A 21,326-nucleotide genomic window follows, 5' to 3' on the forward strand; every position below is an offset into this window, starting at 1 on the left:
TTCAAGTGACTATTTTTTAAATCTTCTGCTATGAAGAGGGGCATTGCTGAAACATCGCATGTTAGATATTTGCTGTTTAGGCCACAGTAATATTCATGATTGTGTTGAGTTGTGTTGTTAATTGTGCTTGTGCACCACTACCAACGCAGCATCACCAAGTATGTATTTTATTTTTTCCGAGGTGTACTTTCATACACGTCTTGCTGCAGACAAGTGTTTGTTGCATGCTGTCCAGCTGAAATATTGTTTAATTTTCAGAGATTGAATATATGCAAAGTAAGTGATAAACCGTATTTATTATTGGAAAAAACCCAACACATTGGTCAATGACACTACCTTAAAAGTATATAAAAAAACATTTTGGCAGGCAATTGCCTATTACATATTATTGTTTTTTAAGGCAATATTATTGACAAATGTGTTGCGTTATTGTTATATGTGCTTGTGCACCAATACCAATGCAGTACCACCAAATATTTTGTATAATTCGAACAAAGATAATATATAATTTGTCATATGCAAGATTGTGGATTTTTTTGCAGTTACCAATGGCCACCATCAACTCACTCTACTTGAAATCCCGGTCGAATTGCGAGTGACTAAAACCCACGATTTATACCCAGGATGGCAATGCTTCTGGCTCATTGTCTCTAAGCCTTGAGCTGCCTGGCACACATGCTAAGAAACCTCCATTTCATGCTTTACAGATGATAGCTCAATGTAAGTGGGAGAATGCGCACCGCCATCTCGCTCTTTATAATCCTCCCTGACCGCACGCGGAATGGAACAAAACAAAAAACTGTGAATGGACCGAGTGGGGATGTTAATGGCATGACAGGCGATCGCGAAGAAAAATAAATTAACTCTCGGTCTGGGGAAACGGAAAGCCATTTGTCTATCGGACATTTTACGTACGAAATGATGAATGTATTTTCTTCAGGACAAGCCGAGATGAGGCGCAAAATCCCATTATGAGCACCATCACGTGGGCAGGAAGGGTCGTGTATCTCGTGTATATTTAGGATGAAAGACACGATGAATAATACCACATTCAAATTGGTGGTGAATTAATTATTTTTGGTGGGTTTTTTTACTTGCAAGGCGCCTTTCACAAATATCTCAAAGCGCCAAATTTCATGTTTTTTTGTGAGGGGAAAAATACATAACAGTTCAGGAAAACATTGAACCGCTGAGCCAACGTGGGGCGAACTTTGGTTCAATGGTTTCAAACGTAACGCAACGTTGCATGTTTATACTGGGAGGCAAATTCAATTCGCAAAAATGCTGAGGAAGGTGTGATTTTTTGTGTGTAAATGTTATTTCATACCGTTTCCATGGTGTGGTTGCATTTAGACGCTACATCAATACACATTGTACTGCATTTATATATTTTAGGTGAACTCTGTTTTACTTTCCACACTGTAAGGTAATGTGAATGTTTTAATGTATTAAACAGGCCTTTATGTTTATATATTTAGATTGCTGCTCATGCTAAGTTCTATATATATACGTGTGTCAGTGGCTTCCCATTCAAATGAGTGTAATACCAGCGACAATCTCCTGTTCACAGCACGAAGGCAGTGGTGGAGATCCCACGTGCCTTTAGCAAGGGCGAGTCCACGTGTCATAGGGGGAAGCAAGGTTGACTTCCTCCATAAATCGGCACCTCTTTTATCAATCACCCTGAGCAGTGGGGGTGGAAATTCACCGCTCTGTTGTGTTTTATATGCTGTATTTAAATTGCTGTGTCAAACATCATAACCGTGATCAATAACAACTTATCATCATACATAATAAATAGTCGTTCACAAATGTATCACGTTTTACCTCCATTAAGTTTTCGTGTCACTCAGAATTATCATGATGGTCGTAATAATTTTCATCAGCATCGATACAAAAAAAATGTAGAATTACGAATTAATTATCATTTTTCAAATATTATTAGTTCTTTCGGTACAGTCACGTAGATATAAAATAAAATAGAATATAATAAAATAAAATTATTTTTTTTATAAAAAATAAGAGCAGAAAACTCACGACGTTTCGATCGCAATACAAGCGGTCGTCATCAGGCGGAGAGAAAAGAGGGCAAGCCTCCAAATGCAACTGCTTAGGAGGGTTTCCAAAGTGAGTGGGCGGGGGACCAGAGTTGGGGGGAGGAGAGCTTCTGCAGCGTGAACAGCATGGGCGGGGCAGCCAGTCAGACAATGGGGGGTAGAGATAGGGGGAGAGAGAGGGGGGGTAGAGATAGGGGGAGAGAGAGGGGGGTAGAGATAGGGGAGAGAGTGGGGGGTAGAGATAGGGGGAGAGAGAGGGGGGTATAGATAGGGGAGAGAGAGGGGGGTAGAGATAAGGGGAGAGAGAGGGGGGTAAAGATAGGGGAGAGAGAGGGGGGGTAGAGATAGGGGGAGTGAGAGGGGGGGTAGAGATAGGGGAGAGAGTGGGGGGTAGAGATAGGGGGAGAGAGAGGGGGGTAGAGATAGGGGGAGAGAGAGGGGGTAGAGATAGGGGAGAGATAGGGGGGTAGAGATAGGGGGAGAGAGAGGGGGGTAGAGATATGGGGAGAGAGAGGGGGTAGAGATAGGGGGAGAGAGAGGGGGGTAGAGATAGGGGGAGAGAGAGGGGGGTAGAGATAGGGGGAGAGAGAGGGGGTAGAGATAGGGGGAGAGAGAGGGGGGTAGAGATAGGGGGAGAGAGTGGGGGGGGATAGAGATAGGGGGGAGAGAGAGGGGGGGTATAGATAGGGGAGAGAGTGGGGGTAGAGGAGACAATGGGGGAGTTGGGAGGAGGACTGTGCGTACCCAGCATGGGCAGGGAGACATTGGGGGGGAGGAAGAGGGTAGAGATAGGGGGAGAGAGTGGGAGGGGTAGAGATAGGGGGAGGGGGGTAGAAATAGAGGTGTAGCTGTAGGCGAGGGAGCAGTCCAAGTGTGTTAGACAATGGGGGGAGGAAGAGGGTAGAGATAGGGGGAGAGAGAGGGGGGGGGGGTAGAGATGGGGGGGGGGGGCATTGCACCTCGCTACACACATCGACACTGCTGACGGCAGAGGTTGACAACACGACGAATCAAGTCATGACCCAAAATGGTTGATGACATCTTTCCAATGATTGCTGAGTTTAAAACCGTCGTCTCGGTTTAAATTGTGTATGTGTCGGTATATATGGATGGCTTCGTGAACGAATCTTTGTTGATAGCCAGTCGGCTTGCAAAGTACCATCGTCTTAGAGAAATCGATTTCATGTGAGCAAGCCGCATTAAAGTAATGATCAGCCACGGCAGAAGTATTGGTCCTGGCGTGTTTCAGATCTGCCTTGTGTTCACGAACACGGTCCGAGACATGTCGCTTAGTTTCCCCGATGTAACTGCTGCTGCAGACACAGCTTAGTTTGTAGACGCCGGGGTACTGCATGTCAGGAATCTTGTCCTTCACAGATGGGATCAGGTCACGAATTCTATGCACTGTGTTAAATCGGACCTGGATCTTGTGTTTGTTCAAGATTTTGCAAATATTTTTTATTATCCCTGCGCTGTAAGGCAATGTGATGGTTTTGATCTTCAGATGGCTCCTTCCTCGCGGTTGGGGTGATGGCTTTGCTGATTGTGAAGTCCGAATATCCATTCGCCCTGAGAGCTTGGTGGACGTGTTTGAGTTAACTGGTTAGGTGTTCATGGTCGGAGATACATTGAGCTCTATGGTGTAGCGTTTTGATGAGGGAATTCTCATTGTTCAAATTATCTGCTGCTGCGTTGGCAGTGGTGCGCAAAGCCCAGATGACAATAAAACTCAGAATCAAGAGATACATTTATCTCTTACCCCTCCAACCCAGCTTAAATATACGCTGCCAAGCCTGGTGGTGTTTCATTCAGACGCTGTCTTTCCGACAGCCCTGTTCTTCACCTGATGACGTCTGCTTGCGTTGTGGCCGAAACGTCGTGAGAATTATTTTATTATGTTTTATTTTTATTATTTTATTATTTTCCTTCTACGTGACTTTACCGAAAGAACCAAGAAGATCTGTAAAGCTATTTTTACGAGACGTCCAGTTCGCTTAACACGTTCGTCAATAATAGTATAGCCTTAACAATATATAATAAGAGATGTTTCGGACAAAGGCCCTTCTTTATAGAACGTAAATGATCGATGTGCAATCACGCTGCCTTGTTATTGATAAACATGTTGTTGTTATTGTTTTTTGTATTAGGGGCCTCCATAAATGACGTCACGCGATTTTGGACGATTTTTGACCCCCCCCCCCTCGTCACACGTCAGACCCCCCCCCCTCAAATATGACGTCACAAAGCTCTGCCCCCCCCCAAAAATAAAACATGCTTCAAATCGCTTTAAACTATTGTCATTGTAGTGCGTATTTAATGTGGCGCTGCACTCTGATGTTGTAGGACAAAACATTTATTAAAAAGTCTATTTAATTAAGTAGAACGTGCTATATTTATTTAAAGTTTTGCATTTTTATGTGACGTCACATTTCTCAAACCTCCCCCCCCCCCTTGTCACACATCGTCACAAATGTCTGACCCCCCCCCCCCCCCCCATGTGCATGACGTCATTTAAGGATGGCCCCTTAACCCTCATGAATTCACTGCCATCAAGCCATGTTTGTTTGTTGTAGTACGGAGTTAGACTGATTGCCTTAATCTAAGTTGTCTTGTGGTTGTTGTTGTTTGACTTGCATCCCACTGGGATTTTTGCACACAGCGTTGGTGTGTAACGGTGCTTTCTCTGCAATATTTTGCTGTCTTTTCTTGGATTTTCTGTTTGCACTTAGTCACATATTCACTTTAAGATGTTTTTTTGTTCATGTTTTTGTTTTTTGTTTGTTGCGGTTGCACCCGATTCAAGAGCCGAATGGCTCACAGGGCTAGATACCTAATAAATGAACTTGAACTTGAAGCGCAGAGCCGGAACCAATATCTGAGAGCCGGTACTTTTCCTACCACATCGCTCTGTCGTTTCCACGGGGAGGGTGTGGACACAGCGCGGCGATCTTGACGACACGTGTTGTCGCGGCCTGGCACGTTTCGCTGCGAGAGAAGAATCATCACCCGCAGCTCATTCATAGTTCTAACAACTATCGCAGCAACGACTCCGCACAAAACATGAAGCTGTTGACGCACAACATGCTCACCTCGCACGTCAAGGGCGTCACCAAGGGATTTCCTCTCAAGATTACGGTGAGGCGTCTGGTCCCGTAATCTTGGGCCTTGCCAACTTGCCCGTGACTCTATCGGTATTTGTGCGTCGCTAAAACTCACGATCATTTTGACGACTAACTAAATGTAGCTCAATGTACGGATAACATGGTGAGATATCTCTGTTGAGCTGGCATTGACTCGGCGATGGGGGCGCGGGGAGCTTGCTTGAACCATATAAGAATAGGTTTTACCCTTTCTGCCAATAAAACTGTTGTGTTAAGATGTTAAAACGCCAAACTGAAACCTTTTGCAAGCAATCATGTCTGCATTAGCCACACAAACTTGTGGTGGACATGCAAATAAACATGCTCTGGTAGTATATGCATTGTCTTAACACCTGTTTTTATTGCCATATAAAGGGTAAAAGTCCCATGATGTTTTAACCATGCTTCACCTATCCGGTCGGTGCGGGTTGAAGGCTGAAGTCATTGCTGTATGTACTGTATTGTAACGCATTGATAACCGTATGCATGTGTATACTTGTGCCGTCTTATAGTGCTCTATACCGGCATAAGCGGAGTTTGACTTCTATATTTGGGGGGGGGCAGGGGTCCGCTTTGTCCCTCAAATGAGGAACCGCGGGTGTATTTACGTTTTTTTTATCTTAATTGTAAACTATTGAAAATGTTTACGGATATCGATCACTCGGAATGTATCCAGTCTTGAAAGCAAAGCGGCGTTAGTCCGTGGACCAAGGTAGGCATTGGTGCCAGATAAGTTAGAGAATCATCTTTTAGTGGGTATTTCGGTAAAGCCACGTAGATAATAAAAAAATATTTATTATCATTTTAATAATATATATATATATTTTTATCATTTTCTATCTACGTGGCTTTACCGAAATACCCAAATAATATTAATTCCTGTAGTCACGAAGCTTTAAGTCAAGATTTGTACCAATTTATTTACACAGCTCATGCGAGTGAATTACTTGATAACCCACTCCGTACGAATGTGTATCCTATCATTCACTATTATTGGCCACAAAGAAATTTGAATCGCTAGATGTATGCCACCTCAGGTGGTACTGACAAGTGATACTGTATCTGGTTTTAATCTCATGGACTACGTTGAGACTGCCCAGTGTTTGGATGGGCGACCATCTGCACAGCGCGTTCTTATAGGTAGGGGGCTACTTAGTGCAGCAGGGGGCAGTTATGCAGAGTTCACCGTTGTACTGTACTCCTGTGCCCACACGTGTATGCCCCCGCCCTCACCAACCTGCACTGCCCAGCTAAGTATGGTTAAGCTATCCCTATCACCTACATGGTGTGGGGGGGGGTCCCTCATCCAGCGGTGGATTGAACGATGTATGAACATGTATGAGTTGTGATTTAAAATCTAACAGTGCATTGCTATTGTTGCAGCTAATTAAATACACTGTTTTGTCATCATTCTGAAGGCTTTGCAAATACTGTTGAAGCCCCACCTTTTTCTATCACCTTGCTTGATGGGCCATCATCAGCCATTATCAATCTACTGCTGGATAAAGCCGCCTGTGTCTCTCGCGGTCCTGCGTTTTGGAATGAGGCAAACTGTGTAAAACTCAGTTAAACACGTTGGCTTTCGCGACCAATATTATCCATAATAGAGGTTTTCGGGTTAGATCACGTAAATGTAATTGTGTCGTTTTGGATTTACTATCCTAACACACCGATTTGCTATACCCGTAACGAATTGGCATGTTCCGTTTACGTGACAGACCTTATTAATTTGCTGTGGTAAACTTTGTGCTGTGTCCCTTATCATCCCTGCCCCTCTTCTGCTCTTCCTAGGCCACGGAAGTGAAGGTCATGAATGTCGACTTCAACCCGGAGTTTGTGGCGCGCATGATCCCCAAGTTGGAGTGGCCCGCGCTCTGCCAGGCTGCTGACAGTGTGCGTGGATGTTCATTACTTTCAGATTTTCTTTCGCTTTCGTATTTTTTAGCTTTGTTTCATTTTGCAGGTTTATATCTGTAAATGTCATTGCGACCACAGTTCATGGTCGTGCAATCGTGCCAATAACAATCGTCATTACGGTGTGTGTTGTTTGCAGTTGTGCCTCCGCTAGCTTACGTTGTTGCACTTTCGTTGTTGGTTTTATCCCTGTTCTCTCTTGGCTTTTTATCATGTTTCTTATTTGCTGTGGCTCTTCTGATGTGGTCATTTCAGCAAAACACATCACATGCTTTTGATGCTCGCATCATTCATTCAAAGCGCTTTCTCGTGCTATTATGTGGAATGTAGCCGCTCCGTGTGTAGCTGTGCGATGTGTTTTTTCAGGTTGCGCCGCGTGTCGCTTAGCATAATGTCTTGACGACAAATAGACGTTGAATGAATTATGGGTTGAATTGAATTCTTACGCTCAAGATGATGTATGCGTTTGACCGTCCTTGTAAGAATTAATACCAAGGGGCACTGAATTGGCTCTGCTGAGATCCTGGGTTTAAATCCGGGTCCATCACTTATTAACAAGGCTTACAACTGTCGTATGACACATAACTGCAAGAGAAAGCATCGTGTTAAATATCTTTCATTTATTTCAATGAACACTCTTTCCTGGGCAAAAGATTGTGCCTTTCGGGTGGATAAAGAGGTTGATAGTAATGACATCAGAAGTAGTTAATTGATCTCTTTTAGTGCCGTTATCTTATCCACTGTTAGCCGTGGGTTTAAAATGTATATCTTTGTCTCGTTTCACGATAGTGATAGTGCAGTTGAACTATAATTGGGGTTGGGGAAGTGTAGAAAAAACTAAACCTTTCACATCTAAATGCTAATATTTTGTCTGGATTCTACACGCATCGCCTGGACAAAGGAATGATCAAATTGTGACCACGAATCGCTGAGATGAAAAAAATTCTGGAGTAGATACATTTTTGCATCTCAAATTAATAAGCCTCCCGGTTTGTGTTATGTGGTGGCCAGCTGAGGACCATGCTGTAAAGGACATTGCATTGTACTGTGCTTCATTGGTTCCACGTTTTTATTCCCTGCCTTCCATCAACCCTCACTGACTAGCTTGGTGAAGTATGGCCAAACCGCCACGCTCCTCGTGGTATGCTGAGGCCCTCATGCAGCAGTGGAATGATAGCACTGTACGTGGACATGCACATCAAACACATTCCTGCGGAGGGAGCTGGTAGGAACGTTGGGTTGCTCGGTCAATGGCCAGGGTCAACGGCGGCGTGGTGTATTCCGCAAATATGCCCGACTGTGAGGGCGGGCACAAGCCGGCGTGAGTAGGTTAAACGTTGAGCTTTATAAGGGCACCACGGGGTGACCAGCCCCTCCCCACCCAGCCCCTCCCATCCCTCCCCACCCAGCCCCACCCTCCCCACCCAGCCCCTCACCACCCTCCCCACCCAGCCCCTCCCTCCCCACCCAGCCCCTTCCTGCACGACGGACGGACGGACACAATAATCCCCTGTGGGCTGGTGTAACCAGGAGGTTCCTACCAGTATAACGATCTTGTGTATGTGTGTGCTTCCTATGCAGATCGGCCACCTGAATAACCTGCCCCTGGAGCTGGATCCCAACTACCAGGGCAATGAGGACTTCCTGAAGAAAGTTCATCACGTGCTAATGGAGGTGGGGCCCTCGATCCAGCTGCCACTGACAAAGAATCCCCCTTGTAGCCTCAGCAGACCGTTGGCGCTAGTGCTGTTAGCAAGCCCCTATTATGGCTGGCACGATGCGCAGTGAAGGGGTTGTATGGTTAGAACCATGCACCCTGGCCGCCTTTGTCTCTTCCCAGTATTCTACTTTCGTATGGCGGATGTAAATGCAGAGCAACAACTCCAATTTCGCATTCAGGTGGTCAAGCCAGATAACCGCGTCAGGAGCAGCGCAGAGTGTATCGCTGTGACGTCTCCTTCATATTCCCAGTATTGATGTTTGCACAATGCACCGTGCACTCATTTAAGGCTAAGTCAACCTGTACCCGAGAGGGCTGATGCTGAAACGGATCGGATGTGCCAGTGAAAAATTAACCCGTAAAAACAAAGTTTTTCACTATAAATCCTTTATATGCCTGGCATCGGTTTTTATTATTCATTTCTGTTTTTCTTGAGTAAGAGTTTTATTTTTATCACATTGGTATTTTAAATTAAATATTAAAAAAAAAAATTCATAAAAAGTGGAAAATTTTGGAAAAAAATTTTCACGAAAATAAATTGTCACGCACAACGAGTCTGTGTGCAAAATGTCAGCTCGATTGGATCACGGGAAGTGGGTTAAAAAACGACCGAAAGATTTGCACGGTCGTAAGCGCTCAAGCATGCAAGCAAGTGAACTTAATACAAAGGATTTAAAAAGGGCATGAGTGACGGCGGATAGCTGGTTGTGTGGGTTTGATTTGAGTGGCGGCGGATAGCTGGTTGTGTGGGTTTGATTTGAGTGGCGGCGGATAGCTGGTTGTGTGGGTTTGATTTGAGTGACGGCGGATAGCTGGTTGTGTGGGTTTGATTTGAGTGGCGGCGGATAGCTGGTTGTGTGGGTTTGATTTGAGTGGCGGCGGATAGCTGGTTGTGTGGGTTTGATTTGAGTGACGGCGGATAGCTGGTTGTGTGGGTTTGATTTGAGTGACGGCGGATAGCTGGTTGTGTGGGTTTGATTTGAGTGACGGCGGATAGCTGGTTGTGTGGGTTTGATTTGAGTGACGGCGGATAGCTGGTTGTGTGGGTTTGATTTGAGTGACGGCGGATAGCTGGTTGTGTGGGTTTGATTTGAGTGACGGCGGATAGCTGGTTGTGTGGGTTTGATTTGAGTGACGGCGGATAGCTGGTTGTGTGGGTTTGATTTGAGTGGCGGCGGATAGCTGGTTGTGTGGGTTTGATTTGAGTGACGGCGGATAGCTGGTTGTGTGGGTTTGATTTGAGTGACGGCGGATAGCTGGTTGTGTGGGTTTGATTTGAGTGGCGGCGGATAGCTGGTTGTGTGGGTTTGATTTGAGTGGCGGCGGATAGCTGGTTGTGTGGGTTTGATTTGAGTGACGGCGGATAGCTGGTTGTGTGGGTTTGATTTGAGTGGCGGCGGATAGCTGGTTGTGTGGGTTTGATTTGAGTGGCGGCGGATAGCTGGTTGTGTGGGTTTGATTTGAGTGGCGGCGGATAGCTGGTTGTGTGGGTTTGATTTGAGTGGCGGCGGATAGCTGGTTGTGTGGGTTTGATTTGAGTGACGGCGGATAGCTGGTTGTGTGGGTTTGATTTGAGTGACGGCGGATAGCTGGTTGTGTGGGTTTGACTCTCGGCTGTGCCCACAGGTGGAAGTGGTGGAGGGCAGCCTGCAGTGCCCGGAGTCAGGGCGCCAGTTTCCGATCACCAAGGGCATCCCCAACATGCTGCTCAACGAGGAAGAAGTTTGATCTCCTCTTTCATACAAACCTGCACATCCCTCCCCCGCCCCCAAGTACCCACAGCTCCCTTACGTCTGCCTCTAATGCGTCATCACATTGTGAAAACAGGGCCCCTTGTATACATGCTGGGTGTTGTTAACTCATCGACCACGTGTATAGTTTTTGGTAATAAAATGCTGAGGAATAAAAGTCACTGCCACTTGATTAAGATCTACACTTGTTACGTTCCCGTGACCATTTAGTTCCGAGTAAGGCAGCCTTTCCAGGACAAGCCAGCTTCAACTGGGTTGTGTCGTCCACTTGTAGTGGTCCGTGGGGCTCGCTTTGCGAAGGGAGATGCACGTTTCACTTGGGCCTCCCTCGGAAACGGTCGTGATGACGCAGGGTCAGGGCGGAAGAGAGATGTGTGGCCAACAGCAGGCTCTTGCTTTGGTCACTTTGAGGGTCTTTCATTTGTTTAAAAATACAATAACAGGAAAGCATAACCAACCCAACCATACGTTAAACGGCGTTCAAGAAAACTACAATCACTTGTGTATGTATGTTGAACTTGTTTCGCACCGTACGTAGCCAGCCGTACTAATCGGAGGTGCGGTTAATCGGAGATGCCGTGGAGGGAGCGGGAGGGGTCTGGGGATTATGGAGCAGGGTGTGTTGAGCCCACAGAGCCACACAACTCTTAAAGCGTTAGGACGAGAAACGAGCAGTGCTGGGCCTTACCAAGAGGCCCAGCACGGCTTGTGGTTGTGGGTACGTCCAATTTGGGTTACCTTGCCAAGTTCTCAAGTGTTATGGGTACCCACTGGAAAAACAAAGTGGCATTTCTCCATGTTCTATTTACAGGCAGACTACAAATTCTGGTAAATATTGTGAATGAAAAGTAGCATGCTACTTACACATGAGACCCAACACTTGAATTGCAGGACTTTTATAAGCAGCTGTAAACATGGCTCTCATGCTGCATGCATGGCAGAGGCCGAGGTGGCCAATGACAGTAACCAACGTCCTAAAGTGTGTGACCAATTTCGTTTTTGTTATTCACTTTGTTATTAACTTGATAAAGTTGTGCTACATTCACTCTACGCTAAAGTGAGAGTAGTATTGTGAAACCGGCTGGATTTTCCAAGTGCTTCTCTCGTGCTTGCACGGTTGGTTCATGTACTCTTGTGTCATGAAAACTTCTACAAACATTGTTTTGGACTCCAACAGATCGATCCTCTGTAATTATAATTTAACGTTTATGTACTGTTAAAGATTTGTAATAAAATAACCATGTATGGTATTGGAGTATTGTGGGTTACATTACTTGTTTGAATTCAAAGCTACACAAACTACACTGCAGTAAATTCAAGTCATTTAGTGGGAAATGTCACTGTGGCCATTGACTAAAATTGCGAAAAAATGCACCTAATCCCATCAGTTCCCAGGAGCTAAGCAGGGTTGAGACTGGGTCGTGTTTGGATGGGTGACTACCATAGAGAGTGGGTTATCGGCAGCTGCTGGGCTACATGGTGAGCAGCTCAGAGCGGTGTAGTATACTCCACTGTTGTACTCTACTGTGTACTCTCGCATGTGCTACCAACCTGCACTGACCAGCATGGTGACCTGTAGTCATATTCGCCCCCCACCCACAATACGCACGGTGAAGGGAGATTCATCCAGCAGTGGATTGTCAGAGCCAGTACTTGTCCACTTTGCGGTCACTGTCCTGCAGCGTCGACAGATGGCACTGTAACGCAAACGAATGGCACGCAAGCGTAATGCTGGCACGCGCCGCCTGGATAGTGGCCGTGGGTAGAGCGGGGCTGTGTGTTGATGTGGACGTTGCACTTGGAGCAGACACTTTGCTCTCGCAGTGCATCTGTTGCAGAAGAAAAGCCTATTTTTGTCCGCTTTCACGTGAAATTGCCAAAAAAAATTCTAATCCAGATTGAAAACATTTCTTGAGAACTGATTTTTTTGTGTTTAGTTTGTTGGCCTTCACCCCCCCCAACACCTCCGATTAGCAAGTTTAGCTACGTAAGGTGCGAAAGAAGTTCAACATCCGTACATACAAGTACGGCAGCACATAGTGCTGCTCGCTGGATTTAACAGGATTTTATACTGGTAGGAACCTCCTGGTTACACCAGCCCACAGGGGATTATTGTGTCCGTCCGTCATGCAGGGAGGGGCTGGGTGGAGAGGGGAGGGTGGGGCTGGGTGGGGAGGGTGGGGCTGGGTGGGGAGGGTGGGGCTGGGTGGGGGGTGGGGCTGGGTGGGGAGGGGCTGGTCACCCCGTGGTGCCCTTATAAAACTCAACGTTTAACCTACTCACGCCGGCTTGTGCCCGCCCTCACAGTCGGGCATATTTGCGGAATACACCACGCCGCCGTTGACCCTGGCCATTGACCGAGCAACCCAACGTTCCGACCAGCTCCCTCCGCAGGAATGTGTTGCAGTTTTGCAACCTGCAATCTGCAGCTTATTGGATGAGTTAGATTTTAAGATTTTTTTAAGGACAATGTATCTTTTTCAGAGTTTTTCGGAGGCCCTCATCCTTCAGTGGATTGACAAAGGACTGCACATATACATGCAAAATGCTTTCTTCCAAAAATTAAAGAGTGGTCTCGTATTGCAGAGCGATGGCAGATAACTTACGGTGGGGCAAAGTGTGGGTACTCCCACTGTGTACAGCATGCCTGGCGAGAATTCAAAGAGGAGGATAAATAACAAACAAGTCAAAGATCGCTTGTGTAGCCTGCATACACTGTTGGGGCAATTGCTGTTAGCGAACACCTATGAAGGGCGAAATGGCACGTGCGGTGTGTGGTCAACACCATGCCCAACTGCTTTTGTCCCCCCGCGGCTGATGTTTAAACATTGCTGAATCAATCTAGGAGAAACCCAGGACTGGCTTAGATAATCACCAGTGAGGTTAGCGGTGGCTGGGAATGGAACTGGTTGCTGGGCTTACAGTGAGTGCGTTAACCGCTACACAAGCACTTATGCACACGTTACACGCACACACACACACAAACCCCTATCGGCAAATAGAAGTCGCGCTGGTGTTCCCCCTCTTGCGTGACTTTGCCACTTCCACACGTGGGGTATCGCTTCGCTTGGCCCGCGGCGGCAGAAAGCCGGTGCCGGTTGGCCAAAGGGGCGGAAGGATTAGGGCAAAGCAGGATTGACTTTTAAGGTGCTTCACAACGCAGGGTGACAGATGAGAGGGGCGACCGGGAGCACTGAAGATTTATTAAGCGAGAGCCTACTCCCAATCACTTGGCTTAAGGCTGTGAGTAAATGATCCAGCATGCCAGCGCATTTTAATTGAATCGCTGCGCTGCACAGACTTTAGTGAAGACCCAATTTCACGTGAGGTTGATTAAGCATATATTTCTTAGTTTTTTTTCCATCTATGACGTGGGGCTGACCAGGTAAACGAGTGCAACCCACAAGAATAATAAAAAAGGGGAGGTTGCGGAGAAGAGGGGGGGAGGTGGGGGAGGGGTGCTGCGTGTAATCAGCGCTGGTTTGGGGTTGGGAGCAGCACAGGTAGGAAGGGAGCAGCAGTTGCATAGCAGTAGCAAGCCTGGGCACTACGAACACTGGCACAGTGCTTCACATGAGAAGGTAGGAGGATTACCAATGTGGAAAAGGCGTTCTAAATCCATCAGTCATTGCTGTTTGTAGCTCATAAAATTCAACCGTTGTAAAAAAAACAGGAATAATATTTCCCCAGATTAAATTTTCCCTACCGTCCGTTAATTTCACAAATCTGTCGGGGGGGGGGGGAAGGGGGGGGGAAGCATGTCTGCCCTGCAGTGGAATTGGGTGGGCCTGTACGCTTACGGCACGCTGCTGCTGCTCACCAGCGTCTCCGCCGTGGCCTCCAACGCCGCCTACCTGGTGCTCGTCGCCGCCTTCAAGCCGCTGCGCGCCCAGAGCTCCGCGTTCTCCGTCAACCTCGCCACGTGCGATCTACTCATGGGGCTCCTCTGGGCACCGGTCGCGGCCGTCGGCAGCCTACAGGCCGCGTCCGACTGGCAGCGGCCCTCCATCAACGCGAGCGCCGCGACGTCGGAGTCGAACGGCACCCTGTGCCAAGTCCAGGCGTTCACCTTCCAGCTGCTGCAGGTGGCGTGCGTGCTCTCGCTGACGCTGATCAGCGCGGCGCGCTTCGTCGAGATCCGCTTCTCGCTGCAGTCGGCCGGGCGGGGGCTGTCGGGCGGTCGCGGCGCACGTGCGGTGGCCGGCGTGTGGGCGTACGCGCTGCTCACGGCGTGCCTGCCCTTCGCCGGCGTGGGTAGCTACGGCCTGGTGGCGGGCGGCGCGCAGGGCTCGTGCGGGCCCGTGTTTGGCGTGGCGCGCCCGGCGCTGCAGTGCGCACTGGTGCTGGGCGCCGGCGCGGTGCTGCCCATTCTGGCGCTGTGCGGCATGTACACCTACATTGTGCACGCGGCACGCCGGCAGGCCAAGAAGGGCACCTTCATCTGCAACGACGAGCACTGCTACTACGTGCCGGCCAACCGCTACATCAAGTGCACCATCCCACTGATCACCGCTGTCGGTGAGTGCTCGCGGGTTTGTTCGGCCGCTAGGCTTTGGGGGAAAGAAAAAAATATAGAGTCGAGGAAAATGCGAGGCGGCGTTTTTATTGAGTGCTCTGATGTGTTTTCGGTTGTACTGCACCTCCGATTTGCACGGTTGGCTACGTGCGAAACAAGTTCAACATACACATGAGTGGCGATGTTTACATATCGCACCAGGTATTCATTTGAGGCCAAGTCAACCAAGGTGAGGCCCGGGGCCATTTCAGATAATTGTCACTGGCATTGGCCATGAACAGGAATCGAACTCGGGTCGCCGAGTTTGTAGCACAGTGCACTACAAACTACGTACGTTCGTAAATAATCTCCCGGCACGTGGAGCGAAACGTCGGACATCATGCCGAATGGCGCGCTGCTCAAACCTGACCAACCCCTCGGAGAGCCGCGAAAACCCACGTGCTCGTGTTTTGATTTGTTTAGCTGCAGAGGCGCCGTGGTAAGGCGGCGGGTGTCCTTTTCATACGTGTTTATGCTTCTCTAATTAAAAGCTGCCAAAATAATCCAGCTCATTGAAATTAAAATTTGCTCAGTCGCGCTGATTAAACAGTTGCCAAACCCTGCCTCGGCCACCTTTGTTCAGCCTTGACCCGGCCGCTTTGTCGATTTCAAAAGCGCGCGGCGATGCAGCACAAAGGGTTCCGGTGCCGCCGTGCTTGTGCTCTTTATTAAAAGGGACACACCGTGCATTCTGTCCGCCCGTGTGTTCTCTGCGTCGATTGCGCCGCGTCGTTTTGCGAGACCCTGCGCCGCCGTGTGAATTAGCGATGCATTTCGGATGTGGGGGGGGGGGGGGTCCTGCGATCTCCCATTGCCGGGCACTGGAGCGCGTGAAACAACAACAACAACAACAGCAGCAGCTGCAGCACCTGTTGCCAAACCAGCCCCCTCCCCGCCCCACAATATTTATACGTGTCTGCACCTGCTACATTGTGTCACGCTGCATACATTCGCGTATAAAGCCAAGCGTGCAATCGCATATATGTACACGATTTGTATTTGCTTACGTATTAGATGAACGCACACAAATACTCACTTTATTTTTTACACAATGTGTCTCCATAGAGCCATATAGGAGAAGTGGCGCCACATAGGTTAGCTCACTGCCCTCTGAGCTCGGTGACCTGAGTTTGATACCCGGCCATGACTAGGTCACTAGTGCTATCAGAACCGGTTGTGGATCCCTTCTTCACCAACCCGCACTGACCAGTGTAGTGAAGTATGGCCAATAGCCTTCCGTGACCATTGCAGCATGGGGAGTCCTTCATCCAGCAGTGAATTAACAAACTACTGTCGCCAATTATTTTGACTATAACAATTTTTATTCTTGGTTCTTTCGGTAAAGTCACGTAGAAGGGAAATAATAAAATAATATTAATATAACACAATAAAAATTCTCACGACGTTTCGCCTGCAACACAAGCAATCATCATCAGGTGTGAAATCCACAGAAAGAAATTTTAAAAAAAAAAATCAAAATTTATAACTATTTTTTTAACTTCTTTTACCTGGTAAGGCCCAGAGAGCTTGATTGCTCTTTTTCAAAAGCGACCTGGCCCCAAATCATCGCTCAATGAGGTGGCTTACACCATTGGAACCTCCTTTGCCAGTAGCAAAATATGATCATTGGGTTTTTTACCCTTTTATCTGGCAACAAAACTAACACCTTTTTTACAAGGAGTCATGTTTTCATTGACCACAATACCTGCGGTCGGAATGCAAACAAAAAACACAACTCTGATAATGTATGCACTGTCCTTGAAATTGATTGGTCCACACCCGAGACAGCTTTTCTTAGAGCCTAGTCTCACATGGTGTTGGACCAGATGACGCCAAAAGGCTTATCTTATGGAAATTCATAGCAGCCAAATGTTCTAAACGCATGTTCATTCTAAATGTGGAAGGACAAACCGGAGGACCCGGGGAAAAATCCACGCAAGCACAGAGAGAACATGCAAACTCCAAATATACAGCAGGCATCAGGGTTGGGATCGAACCCACGACCTCCTGTATACCATGCGAGGTAGTTAACATCTCACAACCGTGGCATCCTTATAATTATTTGAACCATATACACTATTTTACGAATATACACACACATAGTCCATTGTCTTTAAACCAGGTGAGACCCCATTATTTGTCGTTATTGTTTGAAAGGGAGACCTGGATAATGATACACAAAGACAGGTCATTTTGCAGAAACAGATCAGATATGTGTCGCTGGGACAGCAACTGAAGGTGGACCGATATTAATTTCATGGAATAACTGGAACATCGAGAGATAATCACAGCGAGTATGAAAAGTGGCAAATGTTTTTTCTCCTGCTGCGTCAGTGCTGACCATCGCAAGAACATTACATCCCTGCGGTTCCTCCGTCACGTGACTCCACATCGCGCGACCCATGCCTGCACACACACCGCACTGCGCATCCCCGCACACTGCGTTCCCAATGGTAGCTCTCGCTCCCTCTTTCCCTGCCACCCTAATTCAACACCTCCAATTAGCACTGTTCGCTACGTATGGTGCGAAAGAAGTTCAACATGCATGCTTACATCATACGTTTTACGGAGGATATACCATTTTGGGCCCTGCCACTCTATACGTGCGCATGAAGATTCGATTCGGCTCATTCATTCGCATTTCAATAGCTGCCACGGTGTGGCTGATGAGCTGTGTGGGTTACCGGCGACCGTCACCACTGGCTTTTGCTACGGCAATGTCTGTGGCCCTTTTGTCATCGTCATTGTTGTTGCCTCTTAGTCTCATCCATGTTTCTTGTTTACTGCGGCTCTCATGACGTCGCCTTCTCAGTGCCTGCATCCATCACATCGGCACTTACCGCAGCTTTCTCACCCTCTCATCTAGGGACCGCAACAGCTTCAGGGTTCCATCTCCGGCATGCGCGCTTTTACGCGCCGTATCGCGCGTCGTTTGGCATGATGGGCGCCGATTCGCACCACTTGCCGTGGGAGCTTAGGAACAAATCAGTTCCGGGAGAAATCTTCAGTTCCCAATTCAGTTGGTTTATTGTGCCGAGTGAGACGAGGCGCAACACCAAAACACAACCGCGAGAAATGGCATTTTCCCACGTGTCAGATTATGCTTGACGATGTTTGGCCTCCTTGTTTTAAAACTTGGTTGCTGTGTTTTGGTCCATGCGTTCCACATTTGGTCCAGATGGATTGGGGCATCTCCGGAGCATATCAAGTATTTTAAATGCACTCGAATGCCTTTATGTATTAAACATGAAATGCACGAGAATTCCATTATGTAATACATAATAGTTAATAAATGCACTTGAATTCCTTCATGTGTTATACATTAAATGCACCAGAATTCCTTTATATATATGAAAGGGAAATTTGTGAATGTGTGTCTCTTCGAAATGTTTAGCATACTTCCCAACATTCAACAAACTTGAAATTTGGCATGTGGGTAGCTTCCAGACTGTACACAAAGCAAAAAGTATAAAAATAGACTTTTGTATTTGGGCGGGGGGGGGGGCGCAATAATGGTTATATAGCGGTGACGTCACATCTGTGATGTCACCCGAATGCGGCAGCGTCACGAAGTGTGCCTGGTGACGTCACGCACCCCCCCCCCCCTCCGCATAGGCCGTCTATTAATCCAAGACAAGAATCCAAGTCCCGGGCGAAGCCGGGTAGTAAAGCTAGTGTAGTAGATCATGTATGCTAGTATTCAGTTATGTACGGTAGTATGTTTATTTTGTGTGCTCACCTGCATAGTGACTTTAGAATTTTTGTGACTGGGTTCAACATCAAACTGCTTCGAGCTTCATCAAATAATGAACTCGGCAATATAACCACGACGTGACCTGACCCCAAAAAGAAAAATCACATTTTTTTGGTGATGCTATGTTGACAGTAGTGCACAAGCACAATTAACAAACAAAAAGACTCAACACAATCATCCATAACACTGGTATACTATTTTATAATAATATAATAAATGTGCTACGAAATGCTACTGCGCACTTGTGATAGCCTAGACCAGGGGTCGGCAACCTACGGCTCCGGAGCCGCATGCGGCTCTTTACGGGCTGCTTCTTGACGATATGTACGTATGTACAGTATGTACTCAGATGCATTGCGGCTCTTGAAATACTGAATTTTGTACCGAATTGGAAAGAAATGGCTCTTCTTGTTATTTTGGTTGCCGACCCCTGGCCTAGATTATAAGAGTTGCACGTTTATACATTTATTTACTATGCAGCCAGATAAGCCATTGCCCAAAATGTCTCTTATTATATATTTGTTTTATTTTAAGGCCACAGAGTTATTGATGAATGTGTTGAAGGTTTTTTTTGAGAAAATAAATATGATCGTGGTATTAGGTACGAGAACCTGGCGCTGCAGTGGCGAGATGTTAACTGTGTCGCCTGGCATGCAGGAGGTTGTGGGTTCGATCCCAATCCTGACACCTGTATATTTAGTGTTTGCCGTGTCTTTCCCCGTGGTTGTGTGTATTTTGCTCCGAGTCCTCCGGTTTTTCCCTCTACATTTAGAATCAACATGTGTTTAGAGTATTTGGCTGCTACAAATTTCCACGTGGTAAGCCACTTCATTGACCGATCATTTGTAGCCGGGTCGCTTTTGACAAAGCTCTGGCAGTTTGGGTCAGCGGGCCTTACCCTGGTAAAATAAAAAATAGTTCATGGTTGAGTTTTAACTTGTAGCAACCATGCTTCCATTGGCGGTAGTGACGATGCTGGTCTGCTGGAGTCCCTACGTCGCCGTGGGTTTCTACTCGGCACTGGAAGGCCTCCCCGTGCCGCCCATCGTACAGGCCATGGCCACCTGGTTGCTCGTCTTCACGTCTGTGCTCAATCCCTGGACCAACTCTCTCCGACAAAAGTAAGAGTCAATAACGGTCACGGCCACTGTCCGTGGGATCACGAGTCATGGGGTAAAAGGAAAAAATAAATAGGGGGCAAGAGTTTGCCCCCCCCCCAAGCTGTTTCTGGAATTATTAGACATTCTGCGTCCATCTCGGCTTAGTGTAATGAAAACCATACGGTGGCAAACCGTACTAATTTCTCCGAAAAGGGGTGAATTCCAGTCGCAAACAATACAATACATTTGCTACGTGCGTAGCCTCTGAATGCTGCCGTAACTCAATGCGCTTCACAAAGCTTTGCTTAAAACTAAACTAAGTAAAAAAAAATATTGCGTTGAGAATTGAACGCTACGTCGATATTGTATATCGGTGTTTCTCAAAAAATGTTGGCCCGTGGACCACCGAGCTCCCCACACCCCGAGTGACAAAACGCATTCAATGATCTCTAAATACCAGTAATGCAAATTGATTCGTAAATATTTTTTTTTGAGGTGGCATTTCGTTTTTAATTTTATGGGAGTTTAATAAGGGTGGTTTATGTAACTCTCTTTTTTTAATTAAATATGATAACTAAAATATGAATTAATGTCCATAACAAAAGGTATAAACATCGTCATTATCTCCGGATCAACCCGCATTTGTATCACAGCCTGTGGCCCACCTGGAGGACCGTCTTGGACCACTGGTGGAACCTTGGGACCACACTTCGAGAACCGCTGCTCTGTATTAATACAATTAAATAAACTTAAGCAGAATATTTATTGACACAACCAACTACATAAAACCCTTAAGATTAAGTTGCGACAAAATTATCAAAACCACCTTCACAGTAAAATCAACAAACGCGCAACATCACTTTTGTCTGGTGTCCTCACCGCACAGGAAATTCCAAAACGCCCTGCGCTCGGGCTGGGAGCGAACAAGGCGGTTCCTGACGGGCGGCCCCGGACCGGGACCCGGACCGGGGGGCACAGGGGACAGGGACCGGGCCTCCTCCGGGAAAGACCCTCAGCTCAGGGTCCCCGGCGATGGGGAAGAGGCAGTCAGCACTGCGACCTCCCACGACCTCTCATCCTTACCCGCGTGACGACATCCAACCCGGCGACTATGAATGCTTATATGGTGGTTGTTCCGTGGAGGTGATTGCTCCCCTCCACAGCAATGCGGAATTTCCATAACTGGCTAAGGGCCGTTGAGGTACCGTGATTGGCACTGCCCCTGGCACAGAATGAAATAGGACCCCCTCCTGTCTGCCCTTCCCCCCTCTGCGTAGCCTGGCGGCTGGGCCACTCTGACACGTGTGCACAGGTGCAGTTGCACCGCCTGTACAC

General features: G+C 47.3%; 1 protein-coding gene across 1 annotated transcript; it reads left to right on the forward strand.

Moving 5' to 3' along the window:
* The first annotated feature begins 4,984 nt into the window (after positions 1–4,984).
* On the forward strand, positions 4,985–11,826 carry TRMT112 (tRNA methyltransferase activator subunit 11-2). The gene is made up of 4 exons (XM_078870395.1): positions 4,985–5,192; positions 6,989–7,090; positions 8,693–8,785; positions 10,458–11,826. Exons 1-4 carry the CDS (start codon positions 5,118–5,120, stop codon positions 10,557–10,559), a joined length of 372 nt encoding a protein of 123 aa, XP_078726521.1. The 5' UTR covers positions 4,985–5,117; the 3' UTR covers positions 10,560–11,826.
* Positions 11,827–21,326: the final 9,500 nt, after the last annotated feature.

This window comes from Lampetra fluviatilis, chromosome 30, assembly GCF_964198595.1.
Source record: "Lampetra fluviatilis chromosome 30, kcLamFluv1.1, whole genome shotgun sequence".
NCBI lineage: Eukaryota > Metazoa > Chordata > Hyperoartia > Petromyzontiformes > Petromyzontidae > Lampetra > Lampetra fluviatilis.